This window comes from Dysidea avara, chromosome 1, assembly GCF_963678975.1.
Source record: "Dysidea avara chromosome 1, odDysAvar1.4, whole genome shotgun sequence".
Classification (NCBI taxonomy): domain Eukaryota; kingdom Metazoa; phylum Porifera; class Demospongiae; order Dictyoceratida; family Dysideidae; genus Dysidea; species Dysidea avara.
In genome coordinates, this window is record NC_089272.1 from 46,318,876 (window position 1) to 46,344,378 (window position 25,503).

General features: G+C 37.2%; 1 protein-coding gene across 1 annotated transcript in view; it reads right to left on the reverse strand.

The window, feature by feature from the left end:
- The window catches only part of LOC136265851 (uncharacterized), a 232,676-nt gene that overhangs the window by 171,820 nt on the left and 35,353 nt on the right, over positions 1–25,503 (reverse strand). The window contains exons 16-23 of the mRNA XM_066060787.1: positions 25,373–25,500; positions 25,114–25,233; positions 18,733–19,017; positions 10,076–10,343; positions 5,559–5,596; positions 2,810–2,938; positions 2,037–2,321; positions 596–863 (exon numbers count right to left, since the gene is read on the reverse strand). Coding sequence (XP_065916859.1) covers positions 596–863; positions 2,037–2,321; positions 2,810–2,938; positions 5,559–5,596; positions 10,076–10,343; positions 18,733–19,017; positions 25,114–25,233; positions 25,373–25,500 — 1,521 coding nt within the window. The remainder of the gene's footprint in view (positions 1–595; positions 864–2,036; positions 2,322–2,809; positions 2,939–5,558; positions 5,597–10,075; positions 10,344–18,732; positions 19,018–25,113; positions 25,234–25,372; positions 25,501–25,503) is intronic.

Here is a 25,503-nt window from a genome sequence, read left to right on the forward strand (position 1 = left end):
GCTACATTCACAATCAAGATAGCTTGGTTAAAACAAAAACATGGTGACCATGCCACTGAACTGACATAGACCAGAAGGCCACTTGAAGTACTCCAATTCAACAGTCACCTTAATACAACAGTCATGGAGGTGTGACTTCTATTATACTATTCTGTGCAACCGTTAGGAAGTAGATAAAACTAACATAAACAGCTACGTAATTTCATGAAAAACATAATCTATATAAGCTACATAGTCCCATATAACCATCTCAGGAAACAGCACTTTGTAATCACAGTATCATTATGTACAAAGCTGGGTGAATAAATGGTGGGATAGGTGGACAAAAAAACAATTGTACAACTTTTTTTATTCTATCGATACCGCATGCAAGTACATACGCACATATATCATAAGCAATTTATACATATGTATGTTTACCCATTCACAGTCTTATGGTGCCTTGTCATGTTTACTTGTAAAAGTTTATGAGATTAAATGTGGTACAGTTTGTGAAGTAATGATCACCAGAAGGTCAATAGTGAAAAATGTAAAATTGCAGTAGTGTCTACCCTACATACGTAGTTAGAGGGCTGCACATAATATTATTATGTACCTGTAATAACTCGGAACATCCAAACCCCTGGAATTCCTACATTGGTTGTCTGATCAATATTAATAATTCCCGTAGTTAGTGATTCAGGAATAGTTACAAAACTAAAACCATCTCCACCATTAATCCCTGCTAGAGCTTCAGTTCCATAAAGTCCTCTAAATCCACCAGAGTCGTCACCGGTAGTCCACTCTATTCTCCCGTCAGCATATAGGAATATTACAAATGACTCAACTCCACTAGTGGCTAGTACACACTGGAATGTGTTGGTCTAAAGGCAGTAACAATACCATGTAGTATTAGACCTTACAAGGCTGGGCCAATTATGTTCTTGAGCAATGTTCTATGAAAATGTTTGTTATACTGTAACCATTCATTGCGCCAAACTTTTCCTGCAAGACACCTGGACACATGACTGTTACGTATATTAGAGCATGTTTGACTCTTCTATTATGGTATTTCACCTGGAGCTAACTGTTCTAATCATCAATGTTACTTGTTCCTTAGTAGGTAGCTGAATTTTACACCGTGAGACTTGTTTACAATAATACCTTCATCTGCAAACCTGCTGTTACTATGCTATCTAGAATACTAGAATTACACGTACTGTATATTCAATGCTTTCACTCTACAGTAAATAGCAAACTGTGTATAATGGCCCTGACATAATAGGTGCATACTACAACTGCATGTGTATATGTAACTTATTTAATAAATACAGGCTTATCCTTTTGTTATGCAAAACCAGGCTCCCAGTTAATACTAACTAGGGACTTGGTCAACCATTTAGTTATGTTACTCTGTGTCAATCAAGACTCAGTAGTGTGTCACGTAGGAAAAGAACTGGTGCACCAAACCAGAAAAATGCTACAGCTGTCTACTGCAGGGCTTAAGGTGCAGTCCTAACATTAATATCAACCCTGCTCTATCACTGTGCCTTGACACAGAGTAGATTCTGGAGGATACAAGTGCCCAGTCAAATGATTGGGTGGGGATTTGGTAGGTTTACAGGAAGTTTCAGCTGCAGGTGGCCTATTGAATCAGGTGAGTAGGAGTAAACTGCTATAATGCTTAGGTGCAAAACAGCTAAGGCTATTTTGGGAATTTTATTTATTTTTATTTATACAAAAGAATACTGTAGACAAACTTAAAGGCAATATCCTTCAGCAACATCCAGTGCCAAAGGAAACACTACAACTAGGAGCTGAAACTTCCTCTACAATCAACTACTTAAACACATTGAATTTTTGCCAGCTAGTCAGCAGAGAGAACAGTACAGTAGTATGATAGCAGAAACAGATAACAAGTGTGAGTACTATTAATTACCTACACACAATAGGTAAAAAACAATGAAATTTGGCTTTTATTTATAAGTAATGAAAATTTCTGTTTATCTAGTCACAATCTAATGTACATGTAATCTAAAAGTGCAGCCTTGAATTACCTTATCACTTTTTTGATGATAATAACCAACATTGTCCCATGTGGCTACAAGCAAATCTGTGATTGTCACATTTTGTGAATTTGAAAAAGCTGCTCTTATTTCACTGGTTGCTCTAGCAAGGAGAATAGGATCAGTGGTCTGACGATAGAACACTTGTCCACTTCCTCTGGTGTCGACATCAGCCCAGTATGGTGCAATAATCTTACTATTTCCACTCAGAGGTAATGATAGAGGAGTACGAACATTATAACGACTGCCAAAACTGATAACTCCATTATCATTGATCTGTATACAGACAATAATTATAAAAAGTAATGTTAAATGTGTATTAATTTCGTCTAAGCAATCCACTTAGTTATTTGAAAGTTATATTGTGTACTAGACTACTGTTTGCTTAACTACTTACTCTATTGGGCTTATAGAGGAATGGTCTCTTGTTTACCTCTCTAAAGCACACATTTGATTATGAGTTTTCATGATAGTCACAATAGCAGTACTAGTACTGTAGGTGGATTTTAATTTGATTTTTATTAATTTTGTCATCAGCTCTAGATTATAAAATTGTTTCTTAATACAGTAGGTGCATTCTACGTATATACAGTTGTATGGTACAAAAAATCATTGATACAATCAAGTGGGAACAAGAAATTAATAATTACTCATCTTAAAATTTCTCACTAATCAATGAATGAAATGTGTGTTTGATTAAAGAGACCAAATTACAGTTTCAAATGTACTGTACATACATGATAAAGTTTTAATAGTTCACTTACATATACTGTCCGAACAATTTCATCATAAAAGTGGAAGCCATCAGATAATGTAATTGGTGGTGAACTACCCTCTCCAACACTTGGTTCAGGTAATGCAGTGTCATTGTGTAAAAATCCAAATGGATAAAACTGCCACAAATAAATGGATTTATCACACATTATTAAGACAATCATATAGTATTATGGGTCACTGTGAAATCTATGGAATTTTTAAATTCGACTGAGTGAGGATGCTACTAAGGGCCTGTGGGTTTATAAATTCCATAGACTTCACATTGTGCCTGTATAATTGCTTTAGACTCTGTTTTTACATTACACCCAAATTAGTTATCACTTCCATGGCTGTTTCTGCTGTAGCATTGATAAAAGTGGCTAGATCTTGTGTATGGGAAGGCATACTCATTGGATACACCTAGATTATGAGCAGGGGCAGTGGAGCAGGCCAAAGAGTGAGGGGACCAGGCCAGCTGTAAGTTGAAGACCCAAAAAAAAGGTTACAGCCTACTGACAATTGCTGCTCTCCACCAATTATACCTCCTTATTTATAACTACACATACGTACTAAGTAGCTTGCTACACTGATTCTCTGGATACTGTGACTGCTATATTAGAGTATCCAGATCCTGACTGTTCTATTAGAGTATCTCGATCTTTTCTTGCAAACAGTGTCCCATAATGTCCCCCAGTCTCCACCACCTATGATTATGAGCATACTGTATTAGAAAACAAGCTGTGTTGTCAAGTTGAGCAACTTTAGCTAGACGTTATATCATAGTGTTATTCAGTAATACTGTCAGTAAGGAAAGAGCACTAGTCATTCTAAATTGTGTGTCCGAAGGCCATACCTTTCATCTGCTGTTCCCTTCTAGTGCACATTGTGCTGAAATGTATTAGAGTTACAATACAAAGTAAGTGTATGCTCTTGTTATATAAAACAACAGTTTTTGTTTGATATACTGAATAATCGCCATGCTTAACAGCTGCTTTTCTGCTTTAAACCCCACCCTCGTTTAGTGGCCACCTTTGTATAGTAGCCGCATCCATTTTTGACACTAGGCTAATAGACTAAGTAGCTGTGGCATTCAACCAAGTAAATATATAATATATTATGGTACATAGGCGTTTATGCTAATATAACTAATTTTGCTTGATCCTTTATCACTTTCACATACATAATTCTAAATGGAAAGAAAATACAGCCACTTGGTGAAGTGTTGATACATACATAGGTACGACGTTATTATAGACTGAATGGTTCATAATATATTTATTCCCAAGTAAGGACAACCATTTTTTCATTATAAGACCAGGAGCTTATAAGCACCAAAGACGCAAAGGAGTGTGAAACTTCCATGACGTTGAGTGGCAACAGTGATTGAATTCAAAATTACCTTATATGGAACACCACTAATAGTGTTGAAACCTCAACCAACCACACAGGCCACCCTACATGTCTGCTTAGTAGACTTCTGTTGTCATTATGCTTATTAAACACTAGTAGCTGTGCACCAGGAGATGAGCAGTACCAGTAAGACTAGTGATTGGCAAACACTTGCATAAAGTCGATAATTTGATAATGAAAAAATTTGTTATCAGGCAAGTAGAGGATACTGAACATCGTGTTTCTTGTTGTTTTCATGCCTAACACTTTGGGTTTCTTCTAATGTGAAATTGTATGCTTTGGGCTGCAGCAGCTTAAAATGTCCCATTAGTGATTTCCATACGTGAATCTCCAATTTTAGCCAGCTTACTAGTAGGTTGGTTAGCAACACTTGTCCTCTTGTTGCCAGCACTCGCTGTCTCACACAATAATTCCATCACTGTCTCCAATCACTATAGTTATCAATACCAGAAGAGCTGCATTGTAATTTCTTCTTACTAACTGCTTATGTGAGGAAACCACCAACAGGTGGCCTGTAGATATGTGATGTTCCAAATAAGGCAATGTTGCATTGAAGAAATACTGCATGGTTAAATCCATTAGTTTCATGCTCCTTGAACCTTCGGCACTTAAATTTTATGAAAGTACCTTAACTGTTCTACTAGAGCATTTAATGTTCTATTAAAGTAGTACAGTATATCAATTGTTTTGTTGCAGTTTCAATTAGGGACACATCAGTTTTGCTAGCAAAAGTTTGGCATAATGGGTGGGTAAAAGCAGTAAGCAAAATGCTGGCATATCAGATACAATTTATGTGAAGTGGACATAAGATGTGCACAAAAGATCGAGATACTCTAATAGAACAGTCACCCGCAATATTATAGTCAACAATACACAGTGAAGTGTTACAGGAATAGCAAGTGGTGATTGAGGTGAACAGTCACTTATACTCACTTTAAGGCATTATTGCTATTTCCAGAGTCAAGTGTTACCAGTTGTTGTATAGTATTATTTACAGAGTCAAGTGTCATTACAGTCACTTCAAGTCACTTTTAGTGATTATTAGTCAGAGACACTGTAAGGTGAAATTGTAGCTTTGCACTAAGAAACGATGAATTAACAATGATTAATGATAAGCAAAATATGGAGCATAATAGGTGAAAAACATGAGAATTGCTGGGAAGAAAAATAGGTGGAAAAAAGCAAAATAGACTCATCCCTAGTTTCAACACCACTACTTCAACCAGATTTTTCTGAAGGCTATTAACCAAATAAGGAGGGGGTTTCAGCCCCTATACCCATTTTCCATTGTCTATTCTACACAAATGCTTATAAAGAGAGCAACTCATTACAGCATGTTTCACATACCTCTGATATACATGTGCTAAAACTTGGTTCACAAACATCTAAAGAAAATAAAATTTCAATATCTAAGGTGTGTATTATAATCATAGCAAGATATTTACAAATTATAGCTACACTATACATAATTATGCACACATACACATTTGAGCTGACATACTTTACAATGTATGATTATGTCTGCACATAACATAAAGAGTAACAGGGGAGTAGCTAGCCTTCAGGGTTTCCCGGGCTCTAGGTACAGCAGTCCCCATGCAAGCTACTTAGTGAGCCCATCTCTGTGGACCCTTTATTACACATTTGCTTTTAAAACATTGTTTAAAAGTGTGTACGTGTACTTAGCTTGCTACCACACTGCTGTTTATGCAGCTAAGCTATTAATATTACTGCATGAATATTATTGAAGCAACTGACTTAATGCTCCAGACTCAATAGCTAACGATTTATTTTTCATTCTTTCGTACTTGTATACTTAGGCGTACTTCATATATCCAAGTACTTCATATATCCAACAGTAATATTTTAGTCAAGATTTTAGTATTGCTTCTGGAATCCTTGATGATGACATGACTTCCACCATGACCTGGAAGATGACGGTAGCCATGACTTTTGTCAGTTATTCATCGGTCTATCATTACATCCAGTACTGTTTTCAACTAAGAAAGTTCACCAAAATCATGTGTTCATTCCGCAACCGCTTAAATTTCAAAATGCCGTGTGATTCTGTGCATTATATAGAACTTTCCTCACAGCCAGGGCACCAGCAGTGATTACCCAGGCCTGTGCCCAGGCAGGCCTGGGTGTAGCTTAGGCACCGGCCTATTATGCCCGAAATTTTACCTATTATGCTTTTGAGCATTGCTCAAAAATTAAGCCTATTATGCTCAAAATTATGCTTTCAAAATCAAGATTATGCTCTAGAAGTGACTGTTTTATTAGAGTATATCAGCCTTTCCTGACTGCAAATGACTGCTCTATTAGAGTATCTCGATCTTATTTCTGCAAAGTGTGAATAACCAACAAAGAAACGGTTTAATAAGTTATATTACGTGTTTTTGATTATAAAATGCACTAATAATACTATTGGCAGTGAATATTTGCTTTCTTTCAAACGCGCGTATTGCGCATTTAATTAATTTTTCAAACATCATCCCTATTATGCTGACATTATGCTGACATTATGCTTGATGCTTTTGGTCACCTATTATGCTTTAAATTATGCCGGCATAATCGGCCGGTGCCTAGTGTAGCTATGCCCTTAAAGAGTAATAGGAAACATAGAAGCTGTGAAATTAGGTAGCACTTTGATCTACAGAAAGTAAGGATTCTGTCAGACATAGTGTTTTTAGTATACAGTGTTTTCAGTCAGTTGCATAGCTACCATTTTAAATAGCCTTTATTATGAGGATGCAGGGGCGGATCCAGGAGTTGGCAAGGGGAGGGGCACAAACAGGCTAAGTTGTAAACGGATAGGGGGGGAGCCAGATAGTAGTTCAGTGCTGCATTTTTGAAGCAGCAAGTAATCACCTCTTGGTAGTATCTCACTGTTGATTTTTGCCATTTTGGCCTTTTCAGGTGGTTGTGAAGTCTTAACAGCTGTTTTAAAGGCTCTGAATGCCTTAACCAACTGCAACTTGATAATTGTTTTTAGAGGTGCTTAGTACGCATGAAGGTGCCGGGTGACAATTTCACAGCTAATTTGACTTTGGTTCGCTTTGGTTTCAGGTGAATTTGCTATAAACGCTAGTAAAATGTGCATATTTTCATGAGTTTCTTGGCTTGACATAAAGTTTAGTAGCTATTTTAATCAGAAGTATGGCTGGCTTGTCCACAAGGTGAAGGAAGGGGGGCATTTGCCCCAAATGCCACATCCTGGATCTGCCATTGGGATAGACATATCATGCAAGCTCCAATAAGGGCAGTGAAGGAGAAGAGGTAGTTAAAGCTTTGTTTCCAAAATGTAAGAGGATGACATTAGAGTGAATCAGGCCACTATTAAGGATTCAAAACCGTCACAATAAAAGTCATTTTTAGCACTTCAGAGCCAGATCCAGCCATTTCCAGATCTCCATCAAGCTCACAGTCTAGCAAAAGTAGATTATTTAATTTTGAAAGATTGCTAACAGTGACATTTAATAACATTAGTGTGTCGTGCGGCCCAAGAAGCCGGAGCACCACACCGTGAGTATAGTAACAGGAAGAATGAAAATGCGATTTTCACAAATATGTAACTCTGTGATCCCTTATCCAATTGGAACCACATTTGCTACAGAAGTGCAGTTCGGGAAAGGGAGTCTACATACCACATTTGAAGAAAATTGCTTCAGACATTTCCGAGATACGAGTGATCAAAATTTCATTTTAATTTCTTCCTTTTTTCTTCTTTATTTTGCACACTTTGCAAAATCCGCCATAAAACACGAATGCGTGTTTCAATCAAGCTGAAATTTGGCACACCTAAGGGCGTATTAGCGTGGATCTCAGTACCAAGTTTGGTAGGAATCCGATGAACATTCACGGAGTTATGACAGATCATTTGCATAAAATAAGGTCAAAGGACTGTCACGCCCACAGGGTAAACCCCTTGAAGGAATGAGCTGAAAATTGCTACAGAGGTTTGCAGAATGTTTGCAACAAAACCGTAAAGCGCCAACCAAAAAACGTGATCCATCAACTTTGAAATGCATCACTACAACTTTGATAGGTCACGTTTCTGGTGACTTCCTGTATTGCAAAGATTCCGCAATCCGCTGTGTGTAGATGGAGTAACTATCGTGTGAGTGCCTTTTTGTTGTTTGAAGGGAATCCAGATAAAGACCATCAAGATATAACACAAAACCCACCCTGTGTCACAATTACATGATCAATTAAAAACAACTATTAATTTTCACGCCTACCAGGCAAACCGCTTAGAACAATTAGCGGAAAATCGGTATGTAGCTGGAATAATCATCATAGAAAGTCATTACAGTAGCACAAAAGAATCGGATTACAAACCACTGAGTTATGATTTGAAAGCCAACTACGTACGTGTAACAAATGCAAGATAGAGATACTCTAATAGAACAGCCACCCTAGTAGAGTACTCAGCTACGCATATAGAATTATATTACATTGCAAGTTATTTTGTAGGGAGTTCAGCTACACACTGTTAATCTTATTGACAATTCAGCTACAAGCAAGTCATCCTGTAGAGAGTTCAGCTACAAATATATCGCTGTAGAGATTCAGAACATTATAGGTCACAATGAAGAGAGTTCAGCTATAAACAAGTCACCCTGTAGAGAGTTCATCAACAAGTCACTCTGTAGAGAATTCAGCTAAAACCAAGTCACTGTGTAGAGAGTTCAGCTACAAAGAAACTACATGTACCCTGTAGTGAGTTCACCTATCGTATATAAACAAGTTAGCTACGTACCCTATAGAGATCAACTACAAATAAGTTACTTTATACAATGTTCAGCTACAAGTTAGTCACTCTGTAGAGAGTTCAGCTACAAACAAGTCACTCTGTAGTACAAACAAGTTAATGCGTAGAGATTTCAGCAACCAATTGAAAAAAAAATCCACCTTATAAAGAGTTCAGCTATACAAACAAGTTATAACTGTATATAGAGCTCAGCTACAAACTTAACAGATCACACTGTAGAGAGTTCAGCTAGAAACAAGTCACCCTGTAGAGAGATCAGCTACAAACAAATCACACTGCAGAGGGATCAGCTAGCAACAAGTCACCCTGTAGAGAGATCAGCTACAAAGAAATCATCCTGTAGAGAATTCAGCTACAAACAGGTTACCCTATAGAGAGATAAGCTAGAAACAAATCATCTTGTAGAGAGTTCAGCTACCAAAAACCACCCTGTAGAGAGTTCAGCTGCAAACAAATTACCCTGTAGAGAGATCAGCTAGAAACAAGTCACCATATTAAGAGATCAGCTAGAAATAAGTCACCCTGTAAAGAGATCAGCTAGAAACAAATCACCTTGTAGAGAATTCAGCTACAAACAAATCATCCTGCAAATATTTTAGCTAGAAACAAGTAGTCACCCTGTACAGAGATCAGCTAGAAGAAGTTATCTTGTAGATAGTTTAGCTACAAAGAATCCATCACAGAGAGCTCGCCAATACTGTTCTCAATCAATTTGGAATGATTTGAGGGCCATGGAGGGCCCAAGCTTGGCCTCTGGATTCCATTTGTCTTCTTGCTACATTTTATGCTCCTATATTAAGCCCACCCACTACCCCTATTACTACCACCTGTAACATTATTACCCAGTCGAAAAAGCTACTCAAAACAGGGAATATTTTGGGTATCTGAAACTTATACACCCACACAGTGGGCACTGGGAAGTTACTACATAATGATTATTTGAAATTGCAATATCTTCTAACAAAGCTTTGTGCATCAAAGCCAGGTTTTGTCAAATCCAGTCACAATTTACTTGTAGGTACAATTTATCAAATTTACAAATGCTGGAAAAATTAGATGTATGTACACAGTACACATATAATGTATTTACCATGATCTACTCGGAATATCCACATTCCTGGAATGCCAACATTAGTCGTCTGAGCAACATTGATTATGCTAGGAGTTAGTGATCCAGGAATAGTTATGAATTTTTCACCATCACCAGCATTAATTCCTGCAAGAGCTTCAGTTCCACCACGTCCTCTATTTCCACCAGAGTTATCACCAGTAGTCCATTGTATTCTCCCATCAGCATATAGGAATATTACAAATGACTCAACTCCACTAGTGGCTAGTACACACTGGAATGTGTTGGTCTATAGTAAGGTTATAAAGATGTATGTCTGTAAAATGAAGTGCATATGTGACTGGCTCTAGGAAAGCACTTATTTGCACGTATTGAGAAACACACATTTTAAGTGTTCCAGCCCACCAATGGTTAAAGCTACTGTACATGTATTTGTACCAGATTTTTAAATTTTTTACACCACAGTAATTACTTACCTTCTGCTGTCTGCTAGTTTAGATATTGCAGGTAGGGTTGACTGTATCAGGTGATAATAGGGGGACAGAGTTGTTGTCAAAAAAAAGAATGTATAGAAGTAAACTAGGTCAAATTGTGGGTCTTTCAGGTCTCAAAAAGCTAGCTATACTAAAAGGAAATTACAGCCTATCTCTTTATTTAACACCACTACCATCCCCAGATTGGCTAGACCTCCATCAAGGCTCCAGATGACTTGTGCAGCTTGCCACTGGACTGCAATAGTGTATTCATGTAGCTTTGTATTCATGGTGAATAAACATGCTAGCTGGCATGGGCTAGGAGACAACTTTTCGTAGTCAACGAAGATCATTAATGAGCATGGTCTCAAACCTATCATGAAGTTACAGGTACCTACCAGGTGTCCATTACATATCCTTTTCAGTAGCATAAGCAATTTAAATAATATTTTTTGTGGTGACTAAAGTGTTGATACAGAACATTAACACTTTTTATTTCAATATGGTTTAGTTGCATGAAGAAGATGACGACTAGTCTGATTGAAGATAAAAGGAAAGATAAGGCGCAGAGGGCACACATGCTAAAAGGCACATACCACTAGTGAGTTTGTTATTGAGGCATAAAATGATGGCCGTATACTGGCCTCCATCCAGCCTTGTGACTGTGGTGGCAGACAGACCAAAATTTAAGTTTTCAGCAATTGAAAAAAAAAATTCCTATATCCGGCCACATGTATCTGTTTCTTCTTTTAAATGCTGTATTTGTATTTGGTCTTAGTCGAACTAATATTATGTATTCTGTAAAGGTGGCTTTGTCACATAAAATGTCTCTAGAATGATGTTTAAAGGTGGTATCACATCAAGACACACGGTAGTGTGTCGTGCGGCCCAAGAAGCCGGCGCGCAACCCCGTGAGTATATTGACAGGAAGAAAGAAAACGCAATTTTCGCACCTCCGTAGCTCTGTGCTGCCTTGATGAAACAAGACAAATTTTGCTGTGTAGATTCCCTCCACCTTCAGCACTCCATATTCCACATTTGAGCGAAATCGCTTCAGGCATTCCTGAAATATGCGACTTCAAAAATTGGCTTAGTTTCTTCGTTTTTTTTTTCCTTCTTCTAATTTTTCTTCCTCTTTTCGCACACTTACAAAAACTGCTATAAAACGCGAACGCGTTATCCGATTGCCTTGAAATTTGGCACACAGAAGGGGGGTATAAAGGCGCATCTCGGTACCAACTTTGGCTGGAATACCATAAACAGGCAAAGAGTTATGAGCGATTATGCACGAAAAATAACACCAATATGTTGTCACGCCTACAGGGTAAACCGCGTATGGGAAGAAGCTGAAAATCGGTGGGTGAATAGATTAACTATTGAACCTCAAACCTTTTGTGGTTTGAAAGAAATCGAGCTAAAAACCTGGAAGATACAGCGAAAAAATCAACAGTGTGCAACAATTACGCAATCGAGATTAGCTAATTTTTAATTTTTTTATTTTATTATTATTATTATTATTATGCTTGCCACGCCTACCAGATAAACCACTTGGGGTAATGCTTTGAAAATCGCTGTACAGATGGAGTTATCATCTTAGAAAGGCTCTTCAATGGTGTAGAAGAATCAGACTTAAAGCCACGGAGTTATAATACGAAATCCAACTTGGTGTAGCAAGTGCGAGATCGAGATACTCTAATAGAGCAGTCATCCTAATAGAGCAGTCACCCTGAACAGAATTCAAGAGATAAGTTAGAAATAAGTAACCTGTATAGAGATCAGCTACAAACAAATCACCCTGTAGAGAGTTCAGCTACAAACAATTCACCCTGTTCAGACATCAGTTAGAAGAAGTTTTCTTGTAGAGAGTTCAGTTACAAACAAATCACCCTGTTGAAAGATCAGCTAGAAGATGTCACCTTGTGGATAGTTCAGTTACAAAGAAACCACCATGTAGAGAATTCAGCTACAAACTAGTGACCCTGTAGATACATCAGCTAGAAGAAGTTACCTTGTAGAGAGTTCAGCTACAAAGAAACCATTCTGTAAAGAGCTCAGCTGCAAACAAATCACCTATACAGAATTCAGCTGCAAACAAATCACCTGTAGAGAGTTCAGTTACAAACCGATCTCCCTGTAGAGAGATCAGCTAGAAGAAGTTACCTTGTAGATAGTTCAGCTACAAACAAATCATCCTGTAGAGAGATCAGCTAGAAGAAGTTACCTTGTAGAGAGTTCAGCTACAAAGAAACCATCATGTAGAGAATTCAGCTGCAAACAAATCATTTATAGAGAGTTCAGCTACAAACAAATCTCCCTGTAGAGAGATCAGCTAGAAGAAGGTTCCTTGTAGAGAGTTCTGCTACAAACAAATCACCCTGTAGAAAGATCAGCTAGAAGAAATCACCCTGTAGAGAGTTCAGCTTCAAAGAAACAATCATGTGAGAGTTCAGGTACAAACAAATTGTCCTGTAGAGAGATCAGCTAGAAGAAGTTACCTTGTAGAGAGTTCTGCTACAAACAAATCACCCTGTAGAAAGATCAGCTATAGAAGAAATCACCTTGTAGAGAGTTCAGCTACAAAGAATCTATCATGTAGAGAGTTCAACTACAAACAAATCACCCTGTAGAAAGATCAGCTATAGAAGAAATCACCTTGTAGAGAGTTCAGCTACAAAGAAACCATCATGTAGAGAGTTAAGCTACAAACAAATCTCCCTGTAGGGAGATCAGCTAGAAGAAGTCACCTTGCAGGGAGTTCAGTTACAAAGAAATAAACCATGTAGAGAGTTCAGCTGCAAACAAATCACCTGTAGAGAGTTCAGCTAGAAACAAGTCACCCTGTAGAGAGATCAGCTAGAAACAAGTCACCTTGTAGAGAGTTCAGCTATAAGAAGTCACATTGTAGAGCTACAAAGAAACTACCATGTAGAGTTCAGCTGCAAACAAATCACCCTGTAGAGAACTCAGCTACAAACAAATCACCCTGTAGAAAGATTAGCTAGAAGAAGTTACCTTATAGGGAGTTCAGCTATGAACAGATCACCCTGTAGAGAGTTCAGCTACAAACAAATCACCCTGTAGAGAGTTAAGTTACAAAGAAACCACCATGTAGAGAGTTCAGCTGCAAAAAAAATCAATCACTCTGTAGAGAGTTCAGCTAGAAGAAGTCACCTTGTAGAGAGTTAAGCTGCAAATAAATCACCCTGTAGAGAATTCAGCTACAAACAAATCACCCTGTAGAAAGATCAGCTAGAAGAAGTTACCTTGTAGAGAGTTCAGCTACAAAGAAACCACCATGTAGAGAGTTCAGCTGCAAAAAAAATCACCTGTAGAGAGTTCAGCTAGAAACAAGTCACCCTGTAGAAAGATCAGCTAAAAACAAGTCACCCTGTAGAGAGTTCAGCTAGAAGAAGTCACATTGTAGAGAGTTCAGCTACAAAGAAACTACCACGTAGATAGTTTAGCTGCAAACAAATCATCCTGTAGAGAGTTCAGCTAGAAGAAGTCACCTTTTAGAGAGTTCAGCTACAAAGCAACCACCATGTAAAGAGTTCAGCTGCAAAAAACTCAATCACCTTGTAGAAAGATCGGCTAGAAGAAGTTACCTTGTAGAGAGTTCAGCTACAAAGAAACCACCATGTAGAGAGTTCAGCTGCAAACAAATCACCTGTAGAGAGTTCAGCTAGAAACAAGTCACCCTGTAGAGAGTTCAGCTAGAAGAAGTCACACTGTAGAGAGTTCAGCTACAATGAAACTCCCATGTAGAGAGTTCAGCTGCAAACAAATCACCCTGTAGAGAACTCAGCTACAAACAAATATGCAGTGTAAAAAGATCAGCTAGAAGAAGTTACCTTGTAGAGAGTTCAGCTACAACGAAACCACCATGTAGAGAGTTCAGCTACAAACAAGTCACCCTGTAGAGAGATCAGCTAAAAACAAGTCACCTTGTAGAGAGTTCAGCTAGAAGAACTCACATTGTAGAGAGTTCAGCTACAAAGAAACCACCATTTAGAGAGTTCAGCTGCAAACAAATCACCTGTAGAGAGTTCAGCTACAAAGAAACCATTCTGTAAAGAGCTCAGCTGCAAACAAATCACTTGTACAGAATTCAGCTACAAACAAATCACCCTGTAGAGAGATCAGCAAGAAGAAATTACCTTGTAGATAGTTCAGTTACAAACAAATCACCCTGTAGAAAGATCAGTTAGAAGAAGTTACCTTGGAGAAAGTTCAGCTACAAAGAAACCATTTTATAAAGAGCTCAGCTGCAAACAAATCACCTGTACAGAATTCAACTACGAACAAATCTCCCTGTAGAGAGATCAGCTAGAAGAAATTACCTTGTAGAGAGTTCAGCTACAAAGAAACCACCATGTAGAGAGTTCAGCTGCAAAGAAATCACCCTGTAGAAAATTCTGCCAGAAACAAATTGCCCTGTAGAAAGATCAGTTAGAAGAAGTTACCTTTTAGAGAGTTCAGCTACAAAGAAACCATTCTGTAAAGAGCTCGGCTGCAAACAAATCACCTATACAAAATTCAACTACAAACACATCACCCTGTAGAGAGATCAGCTAGAAGAAGTTACCTTGTAGATCGTTCAGCTACAAACAATTCACCCTGTAGAGAGAGCAATTAGAAGAAGTCACCTTGTAGAGTGTTCAGTTACAAAGAAACCACCATGGAGATTTCTGTAATCAATATATGTGACCGGATTTGCGAAAAGGGGTCTTCCACACACATCCAATTCTGTAAACGTTGGAGACCATAACTCAGTGTTCAAGTAACATATTAACCTGAAAATTTCACCATGTATTCAGCTATAGTGGTGCGCACCACTGCCCAAATATCAAGGCAATAGCTCTTTCCAATCTGAAGTTATCAATTGTCAAAGTTGGCAAATTGGATGTGTGTGGAAGACCCCTTTTCGCAAATGCGGTCAAATATGTATTATACAGTATGTATAATTTGTACATTTACTGATGAAATATTTAAAGTACATCTACTTCATCTTTTCTTCTTCCTGTAGTAAAGAAAAAAACGTAGGTTAAAAAAGTCCCAAAGCTGGTATACAAATACAAAAAGAAATGAAATCTAATCCAAAACAGCCAAGCTGTAAAAAAAAGTGTGCGGCCCTCAGAAAGGCTATGGTGAAAAAAGATGTGAAATCCAAGGTGGCGGCCAAGAAATGGCTGTGATGGTAGGTTAATGGTAAAAATTTTAATAAAGACAATTCAGGTGAATTTTTGTGCCGCTTCACAAAATTTACCTAAATTGTCATTATTAAAATTTTTACCATTAACCTACCATCACAGCCATTTCTTGGCCGCCACCTTGGATTTCACATCTTTTTTCACCATAGCCTTTCTGAGGGCCGCACACTTTTTTTTACAGCTTGGCTGTTTTGGATTAGATAATATTTTCCCACAAAGCCAGTAGTGTACATGACAATACATAACAATCATGCAACAAGAACACAATGACACCATAATAGCAAATGAGATTATATGTACATGAGATCGTGCATGACATGACAATAATATTATGTAGATCATATAATAATTATATGATATAGAGAGGATGAGTTTGGATGAATAATGAGCAACTGAGGAAATCATAGGACGGGCAATAATTTCTTCCATAAATAGGGTAGATGAATGAATATAGCATTTGCAAGTGATGATAGTAAACTGCTAAGACATGTCAAATCGCAGCAATTGATCACTAGCAACCAAAATGACAGACAAAGCTATGTTATGAACACTAATATTGGCATCAATTGATAAAGTATTACAGCTACATAACTAGCATCTAATTCACCTAAACTCCTCCAAATTTCCCCAGTTGCCCAAGCTTGCCATGTTCCACATATAAATAATTATGATAGTACACAGACAGCAATATTATTGTAGCTAGTTAGAATAAGCACAGATATGCAAGAAGCAGATGACACATCCAGATGGTATATAGCAAATTACGTCAATACTAAATGAGCATACAACTAAGTGAGCCTGTATGTGTACCAATAGCAGTAAGCAACATGCTAAGCAGAGTTGTTGCAGGACCAGCAGGGACTAATGCCTGAGAACCTGTGAGTGCCAAGGAGTGTGTAAATATAGCATGAATGTACACAGTAGTCAATTGGTTGCATACAAGAGTCAGCTACCCATATGCAGCAACAAATGTACGCACGCATTAGTGAGCATTAAATGAGTTTGAAAATATCGCTATATATGCACTGTAAGCAGCAATGTTTTTTGTGTAGAACATAAACATAAAGCTCATAAGCAGCAGCAACAGTTGTATTCGAAGTTTGAATACAGCCAAGTACTATACATACAGACATTGGTAAGCACGAGTAAACTTACAACTAGAGCTAAATAGGTTACACATGTAGTATATAAGCCTGCAATGATTTAGACATTGGTTATAGCTTTATGCCCACTGATCACATGAACTCTCATAGAGATATAGCAGTTTATATTGTATGCAGATGCTTTTCAAGTTTAAGGTACAAGAGTACTCTTGTGCACACAAACACTATGCACTTACAAAGGCAAGTGCAACTGAGGACTGGAGGTATGTACCCCCAAAACAAGCTGGTAAATATTTAATTGTATGTATAAGAAGAATGTAGATAGGTTGCAGAGGGCATGAAAGGCTTGCAAAGAGCTGTAGACAATGACACCTATCCTACCATTACACCAGGGAAACACTATAGTAAGGTATTATTATATGTATTTATGGAGAGGGGATGTGCACCCTTGGTATGGATACATGCACCTAGCCTCCTACCTGCATGTTTCTTTAACTAGGCCATTCACCTTTCGAGAACGTGGTGTGTCACATGACTACAAACCTGTTAAGCCAGTTTGTCGATTACACAATACTTGAAACAATTTCAACATTACTTCACGTGCTTAGATCATAGCACATCCTTAGGTCATAGCGTGCACTTAGGTCTCAGAAATCATGTACAAGTTCTTATAGTGCTACATCTGCAGCATGCATGTTAACTTCAATTTATTGTGATGCAATAAATTGCACTACATACAGGGTGTACTGTGCACATAGGCAGTACACACATATCTGACATATGCATGTAGTGCTGAGAAGTATGACAGTAGTTTAGTTGAACTGCAGTATAATATGTGACCGGGCCTGCGAAAATAGGGCATGTGGGCACAAATTACACCATGACACATAGCATCTCATATCTCAGTACTGGAATGGAATATTTTTATTCTATAACTTGTACGTTAAAGCCAAATAAAGTTTTAAAACATGCTGAAAATTTCATGGCCAAGCAGTGACAGAATGGAAATTTATGATAAATCAAAGTGTGCAAAAGTGGCCAATTTTTATGTGCCCACATGTCCTATATTTGCAGGTGCGGTCACATATTATAATACAACCATTCAAAATGCTATCACAAACCAAACCATGTACACCTGTAACTAGTAAACAATTTTCCTAGTGATGAAAACATTAAGAATACAACTAGCAAAGTAGCTATACTAATTTGTTCACTGCTGGATGACTTTTTGTCTAGTAATGATAACATTAAAGCTATGCATCTGCAAGTTATGTTATAAACTAAGAATCAAATCCATGACATTTCCAAGTGACAGAGAATATGAAAACATAGTTGCTGTACTAATTTAGTCATTATTGAATGAGTTGTCATCTATAGCGTGCTACTTGGAGTATAGAATGAAAGAAGAGAGACTACAGGTATCACCATTACAACTACTTATTTACAGGTTTAGACTGTATAGCCATGATACTATAGACTACATGTAACAGTAGCATTCTTTACCTTGTATATTATAGTAAATCTAAAACAGATGGAGATGGCTGATAAACAACTTATTTTAGTGTAGTATAATATGTACTGGTGAATCAAGTCACACACAGATTCAGTTATACAGCAGATTTATAGGAGAACCCAGACAAAGTAATCATGAACCAATCAAATTGTCTCACTATAATTTAAAGGAACACAACTTTATTTATGGCTACAGTGTATAATATTTATTTATGGCTACAGTGTATAATAGCATTATATATTTAACCCACAACATTTTTAACACAATAAAATGAGTTCACAATGGCACTTTAAAATTGTTTGAATATGGTGAAACTGCAATGCATTGCAAAAATAACATACTGTCTACTTAAAATCAATACCATAACATATATACTTACTCTATCAGTGTGCCGATCATAGTAACCAACACTATCCCATGTAGCTATGAACATATTTGTAATGGTTACAATCTGTGACATAGCAAAAGCTGATCTTATTTCACTGGTTGCTCTAGCAAGGAGACTAGGATCAGTTGTCTGACGATAGTAAATATTTCCAGTTCCGATGGTGTCAACATCAGCCCAGTATGGTGCAATGATCTTATCATTTCCACTCAGTGGTAATGACAGAGGAGTTGAAGTCGTGTAACTTCTTCCAAGACTAATAACTCCATTGGCATTTATCTACATGTACGTACAATACTTGATACTGCATAGTTACAGTACTATACACACATTTGTAAATATTAGGGACTTGACTATAGGGAGATCTAATATGTCACCGAATTTTGGAAAATCACCCATATGGGTGCATTTGTCACTTAAAATAGTTAATGACCAAATAACAAGCTTTATAGTGCAAATGTACTTGTTGCTGGTTTTAAGCCATTTTCAATACCTTAAATTACTAGAATATTTTAGAAATATTTTTATAGCTCGCCTCTGCTCATAGTAGTAACCCATCATCCATGAAAATTCTAATTATTTCACGAGCGCCCATATGGGTGATTTTCCAAAATTCGGTCATATATATTGAAGTAGCGCTAACCATCTTTAATTTTTGGGAGACCAATTTGTACCATCATGCTGGGTTAACTTTAGTGATGGGTTTGTTGTATTTTCCAATGGATGGCTAGTGTTATAGTCATTATATTGAACATACCTATGTACGTAAAGTAGGCACCAAATTTTAATATTATGGGTGGCTTTCTTTGAGCAAACCTGCCAAGTAAATCTCTTGCAAAATTATGTATTGCAACTTTACAAAATGCTAAACGTTTAGCTTACATAACAAATGTAGTAACCCCTAAAAAAGACAGAGTGAAAAACAGTTGTGAAATCAATGGTGGTAGTCAAGAATGGCTACAATGATGTAAATGCCAATAAATTTAACAATAATGGTGTAATCATTATACTTAAGTTGTAAGTATTGAATGTTCTATTACAGTAACTGCTGTATTAGAGTATCTCAGTCATTTATTTTACACAAGATTGGCTTTTGCACCGTTTAAGTAGGATTGCCTTGAAAATTTCATGTGCAGCCCAAAATACCACCTTTTAACATTATCTTAGGGACATTTTATGTGACAAAAATCACCTTTTTGGAATAGTACTAGCCCTTATAATATAAAAACAGCATTAAAAATAACAAAATGCTTACAGGTGGCTGGATATAGAACTTAAAAAAAAAAGAAAATTGCCAAGTTGAATTTTAGTCTTACTGCCTCACTGCCACACTGACCGCAGTTGCAAGGCTAGAAGCCAAACAGAGTAGCGCACAGCCACCATTGGACGCCACAATAACAAACTCACCAGTGGGATGTGCCTTTTGGGGTTCCAATGAGTGTGAGCCCTCTGCACCTTAACTGCCTTATCTTTTATCTTCAATCAGGCTGTTTGTCTTCTTCTTCATGCAACAAAACCATATCGAGGCGTTAATGTTCCAAAGCGTATTTAAGAAGTGCTTCAGTCCTGGTGCTACTATAAGAGATATACTAGCTAAATGTGATTGGGATTCCATTCACAATAGGTTCACAACCATGCCTATCAATTAAAGATCTAGGTGGACTAATAGCGATAGAGTATGGAGACCACAACTCTTAACAATTTATAGCTGTTTACTTAACAGAAATCGAGATGACCTGACTCCTTATTGGTCTAGCTAACTGCACACCTCTTGGCTGAAACAAGATGTACTCCACTCTAATACAACAGCCATGCATCTATGATATTCTAATAGAACAGTTACTACAAGTTTCATTGTAACTAGCTGTGTTACAACAAAAAACTAAAAGAACTAGTATTTTAAAAATTGTTGATTTAATGATGAAGTAGGGATCTTTGCTTCAATAAAAAGTAGTGAAACAAGAGATGAATGATGGCGTTACAACACAGCTCAGTGGGATCAAAAGTCCTTAATATGGCACATTTTGCTCAATGCCAAAATAGAGACTTTCACACTGAGCTATGCTGTCATTCATCTCTTGATTCACTACTTTTATTGCAAAGATCCTTACTTCATTTTTAAATCAATAATTTTTAAAAAATACTAGTAACTCTGTAGCTGTCACTTTCAACCACAAGTTATGTTGGATAAACTATCCATACACTGATTTTCAGCTGACTGCCATAAGTGGTTTGTCTTCTTTTTTTTACAAATCTTAATTGCACTACCAATTCTTGGTTTTCGTATTATAAACACTGTGGATGTTACTTCAATTGATTTCAGACAACAAAAAAAAAGGTTTAAGCTGCAGTGGTTAACCTATCCTCATATTGATTTTCTAAGTGGTTTGCTCTGTAGCAATGGCAACAAATTTAATTGATTCTATAAATCAATAAGTGCTAATACTGAGACTCTGTAACTGTTTATGGTATTCAAATCACATACAATTGGTACTTGGACTAGCCTATCAACCTTCTTAGTGTATTGATTTGCTGAGTGTGCAAAAAGAAGGAGAAAATGAAGGGTAAAAAGTCAAAATTTGAGGGGCTCATATTTTAGGAATGCTTGACACGCTATTATTAAATGTATGCATGTAAATTTAGAGGCCATTTCCACATTTTGTAAAAGTAGCACGGAGCTACACTTGTGAGAAAATTGAATTATTCCTCTTCTTCTTAATAACACACTGGTAAGGAAAGTATAGGATAGTTCACATATCAAGACACATGGTAGAGTGTCGTGAGGCCCATGAAGCTGGCGCGCCACACAGTGAGTATATTGACACGAAGGAAGAAAACACAATTTTCACACCTATGTAGCTCTGTGATCCCTTATCCGAATTTACTACAGAAGTGCCAGCCAGTCTACATATCAACTTTGAGAAAATTGCTAGCCAGCCATTTCAGAGATATTAGCAACCAAATTTCATTTTAATTTCTTCATTTTTTCTTCTTCATTGCATAATACACCATAAAACACAAATTCCTGCTCCAATTGGGCTGACATATGGCACACTTAATGAGCCCATTACAGTGGATCTCAGTATCAAGCTTGGTAGAAATCCGATGAACATTCACTGAGTTATGATCAATTAATTGACTGTGTAAAATAAGATTGAACTTCTGTCACTCCCACAGGGTAAACCCTTTGAAGGAATGAGCTGAAAATTGCTATGTAGATGGATTAACCACCGTAGGAGTGCCTTTTTGTGGTTTGAAAGGAATCCATATAAATAACATCAAGATATGACACAAAACCCAACCTGTGTCACAATTTTTCAATAGATTTTTATGAATAAAAATCTATTACTTTTCACGCCTACCAAGCAAACTGCTTAGAGCAATTAGCTGAAAATCGGTATGTAGCTGGAATAATCAGCATAGAAAGTTCTTGCAGCAGTACAGAAGAATCGGATTACAAACCACTTAGTTATGATTTGAAAGTAAACTATGTGTAGCAAAAGTGAGATCGAAATACTCCAATAGTCAACAGTCACCCTAATAGAGCATTCAGCTGCCGAGATAATCAAATACAACAGTTAAAATGTAACTACAAATTAATAACTCTAGCAATTCAGACCATTACAAGTCATACTGTAGAGAGATCAGCTTGAAACCAATTCACCCTGGAGAGAGTTCAGCCACAAACAAACCACCTTGTACAGAGTTCAGCTACAAGCAATTTAGTCAACCTGTAGAGAGATCAGCTAAAAACAAATCACCGTGTAGAGAGTTCAGCTAGAAAAACTAAGAGTTCAGCTACAAACAAATCACCCTAGTAATATCAGATAGAAACAACTCATCCTGTAGAAATATCAGCTACAAACAAGTCACCCTATAGATAGTTCAGCCACACACAAGCCACCCTAGAAAGTTCAGCCACAAAAAATTACCATGTAGAGAGTTCAGCTACAAACAAATTACCCTGTAGAAAATTCAGCTAGAAACAAATCACGCTATAGATAGATCAGCTAGACACAAGTCACCTTACAGAGACATTAACTAGAAATGATTTACCCTGCCTGCAGAGAGATCAGCTAGAACCAAGTCAGCATGTAGAGAGTTCAGCTACAAACATATCACCCATTAGATCAGCTAGAAACAAGCTTAAGTCACCATGTAGAGAGATCAGTTATGTACAAATCACACTGTAGAGAGATTAGCTAGAAACAAGTTACATACCTTGTAGAGAGTTCCGCTACACTACAAACAAATTACCCTGCAGAGAAACAAATCACCCTGTAGAGAGCTCAGCTACAAACTTGAGAGAACAGCTAGAAACAAGTCACCCTGAAGAGAGATCAATTACCTTGTAGAGAGATCGGCTAGAAACAAGTCACCCTATAGAAAGAGCTAGAAACCAGTCACCATGTAGATAGATCAACTACAAGCAATTACCCTGTTAGAGCAGCTATAAACAAGTCATCCTGTAGAGAGATCAGCTAGAAACAAGTTATTCTGTAGAATCCATCTACCACCCTATAGAGATCAGCTACAAACAAGTCACACTGTAGATAGATCAACTAGAAAAGGTTACCCTGTAGAGACATCAACTAGAAATAAGTCACCCTGTAGAAAGATTAGCTAGAACCAAGTGACCATGTAAAGAGTTCAGCTGACTCCTATAGAGAATTCAGCTAGAAACAAGTCATCCTGTAGAGAGAACAGCTATAAATGAATCACCCTGTAGAGAGATCAGCTACAAACAAATCACCCTGTAGAGATTCGATTACAAACAAATCACCCTGTAGAGATTTCAGCTACAAACAGATCACCCTGTAGAGAGTTCAGCTAGATACAAGTCACCCTGTAGAGAGGTTAGGTCACCCTGTAGAGAGGTTAGGTCACCCTGTAGAGAGATCACACCTTGTAGAGAGTTCAGCTACAAGAACCCACCCTGCAGAGTGTTCAGCTGCAAACAAAATACCCTATATAGAGATCAGCTAGAAACAAGTCATCCTGTAGAGAATTCAGCTACAAATAAATCACCCTGTAGATATTCCTGCTACAAACAAATTACCCTGTAGAGAGATCAGATAGAAACAAATCACCCTGTAGAGAGTTCAGCTACAAAGAAACTACCCTGTAGAGAGTTCAGCTACTGTGTAAACAAGTTACCATGTAGAGAGATCGACTAGAAACCAGACACAACGTAGAGAGTGCAGCTACAAGCAAATCACCCTGTAGAGGGTTCAGTTACAAGTAAGTTACCCTGTAGATAGATCAACTAAAAACAAGTCGCCCTGTAGAGGGATCAGCTAGAAACAAGTCACCAAAAAGTTCCGCTACAAACAAAATCACCCTGTAAAGAGTTCAGTTACAAACAAATCACCCACTCTGTAGAGACTTCATCTACAGACAAATCAACCTGTAGAAAGTTCAACTACAAACAGATAACCCTGTAGAGAATTAAACTAGAAACAAGTCACCCTGTAGAGAGAATCCTGTAGTGAGTTTAGCTACAAGCAAATCACCCTGTCGAGAGTTCAGCTACATTTCAAGTCACCCAGTAGAGAGATCAGCTGCAAACAACACTGTGAAAAAAGAGGGATATAAGATGGTATTTCCAGTGGCTTATTGAATACAAAAAAGCTTGATATAACCTGTATTATACTAACAATCTCATGTAAGGCTTTAGTTAATGTGTTAAACATACTGAAACCATATATGTGATGGTATAGTGTGGACATTACACTAGATATAAGCTATTTCAGGTAATGTGTTAAATAAACTGAAACCATATATGTAATAGTATAGTATGTATTATACTAAACTATAACATGAGTATAATACAGGGTTTATATTAAGGCTTATTTGTATTCAATAAGCCACTGGAAATACCATCTTATATCCCACCTTTTTCACAGTGCAAGTTATCTTGTGGGGAATAATTGGCATGTAATAAATATATATATATATATATGTGTATTATATATAACTGTAGATTTACTGATAAAGTCATAAATGGTTAAAGTATTAAAATCTCCTTTATCTTTTTCTTCTTCTTGTGGTAAAGAAAAAAAGATAGGTTAAAAAAGCCCCAAAGCCTACAAATGCAAAAATAAGTGATATCTAATCCAAAAACAGCCAAGCTGTAAAAACAAAGAGTGCAGCCCTTAAAAAGGGTATGGTGAAAAAAGATGTGAAATCCAAGGTGGTGATGGTAGGTTAATGGTAATAAATCTTAACAATGACAATTCAGGTGAATTTGGTGCCGCTTGTGTGGTTTCACATCTTTTATCACCATAGCCTTTTTGAGGGCCGCACTCTTTGTTTTACAGCTTAGCTGTTTTTGGATTAGATATAATTACAACAAATGCATGTGACTCAACGTACATATACTTGACGAGTGGCTGCACCATTGAAAACAAAATCTTCAGATAACAAAAATGATGAATACCCTGAAGAAGTCTTTAGCAAAGTAATGTCATTACTTTCAGGTCCAAATGGATAAAGCTACACAGAAAAGAAATGACACATTCATACGTACATACACTCAGTAATAAACTAATAAACCCAAGTGTAATGTTGTAAGTATTACAGCTTTCTTAAACAAGACAGCACAAATCATCTCTACTTGTACAAACCAACACACTTTTTGACTCTTATCACAGAATTGTCCAAAAAACATTTCACTGCAGGTACAGAAGTATTTTCCCTGGTTGTTGGTGTTGACTACCCTACACTTACCACCGTTAATGCATGGAGAAGGTTGGCAAGGCACTG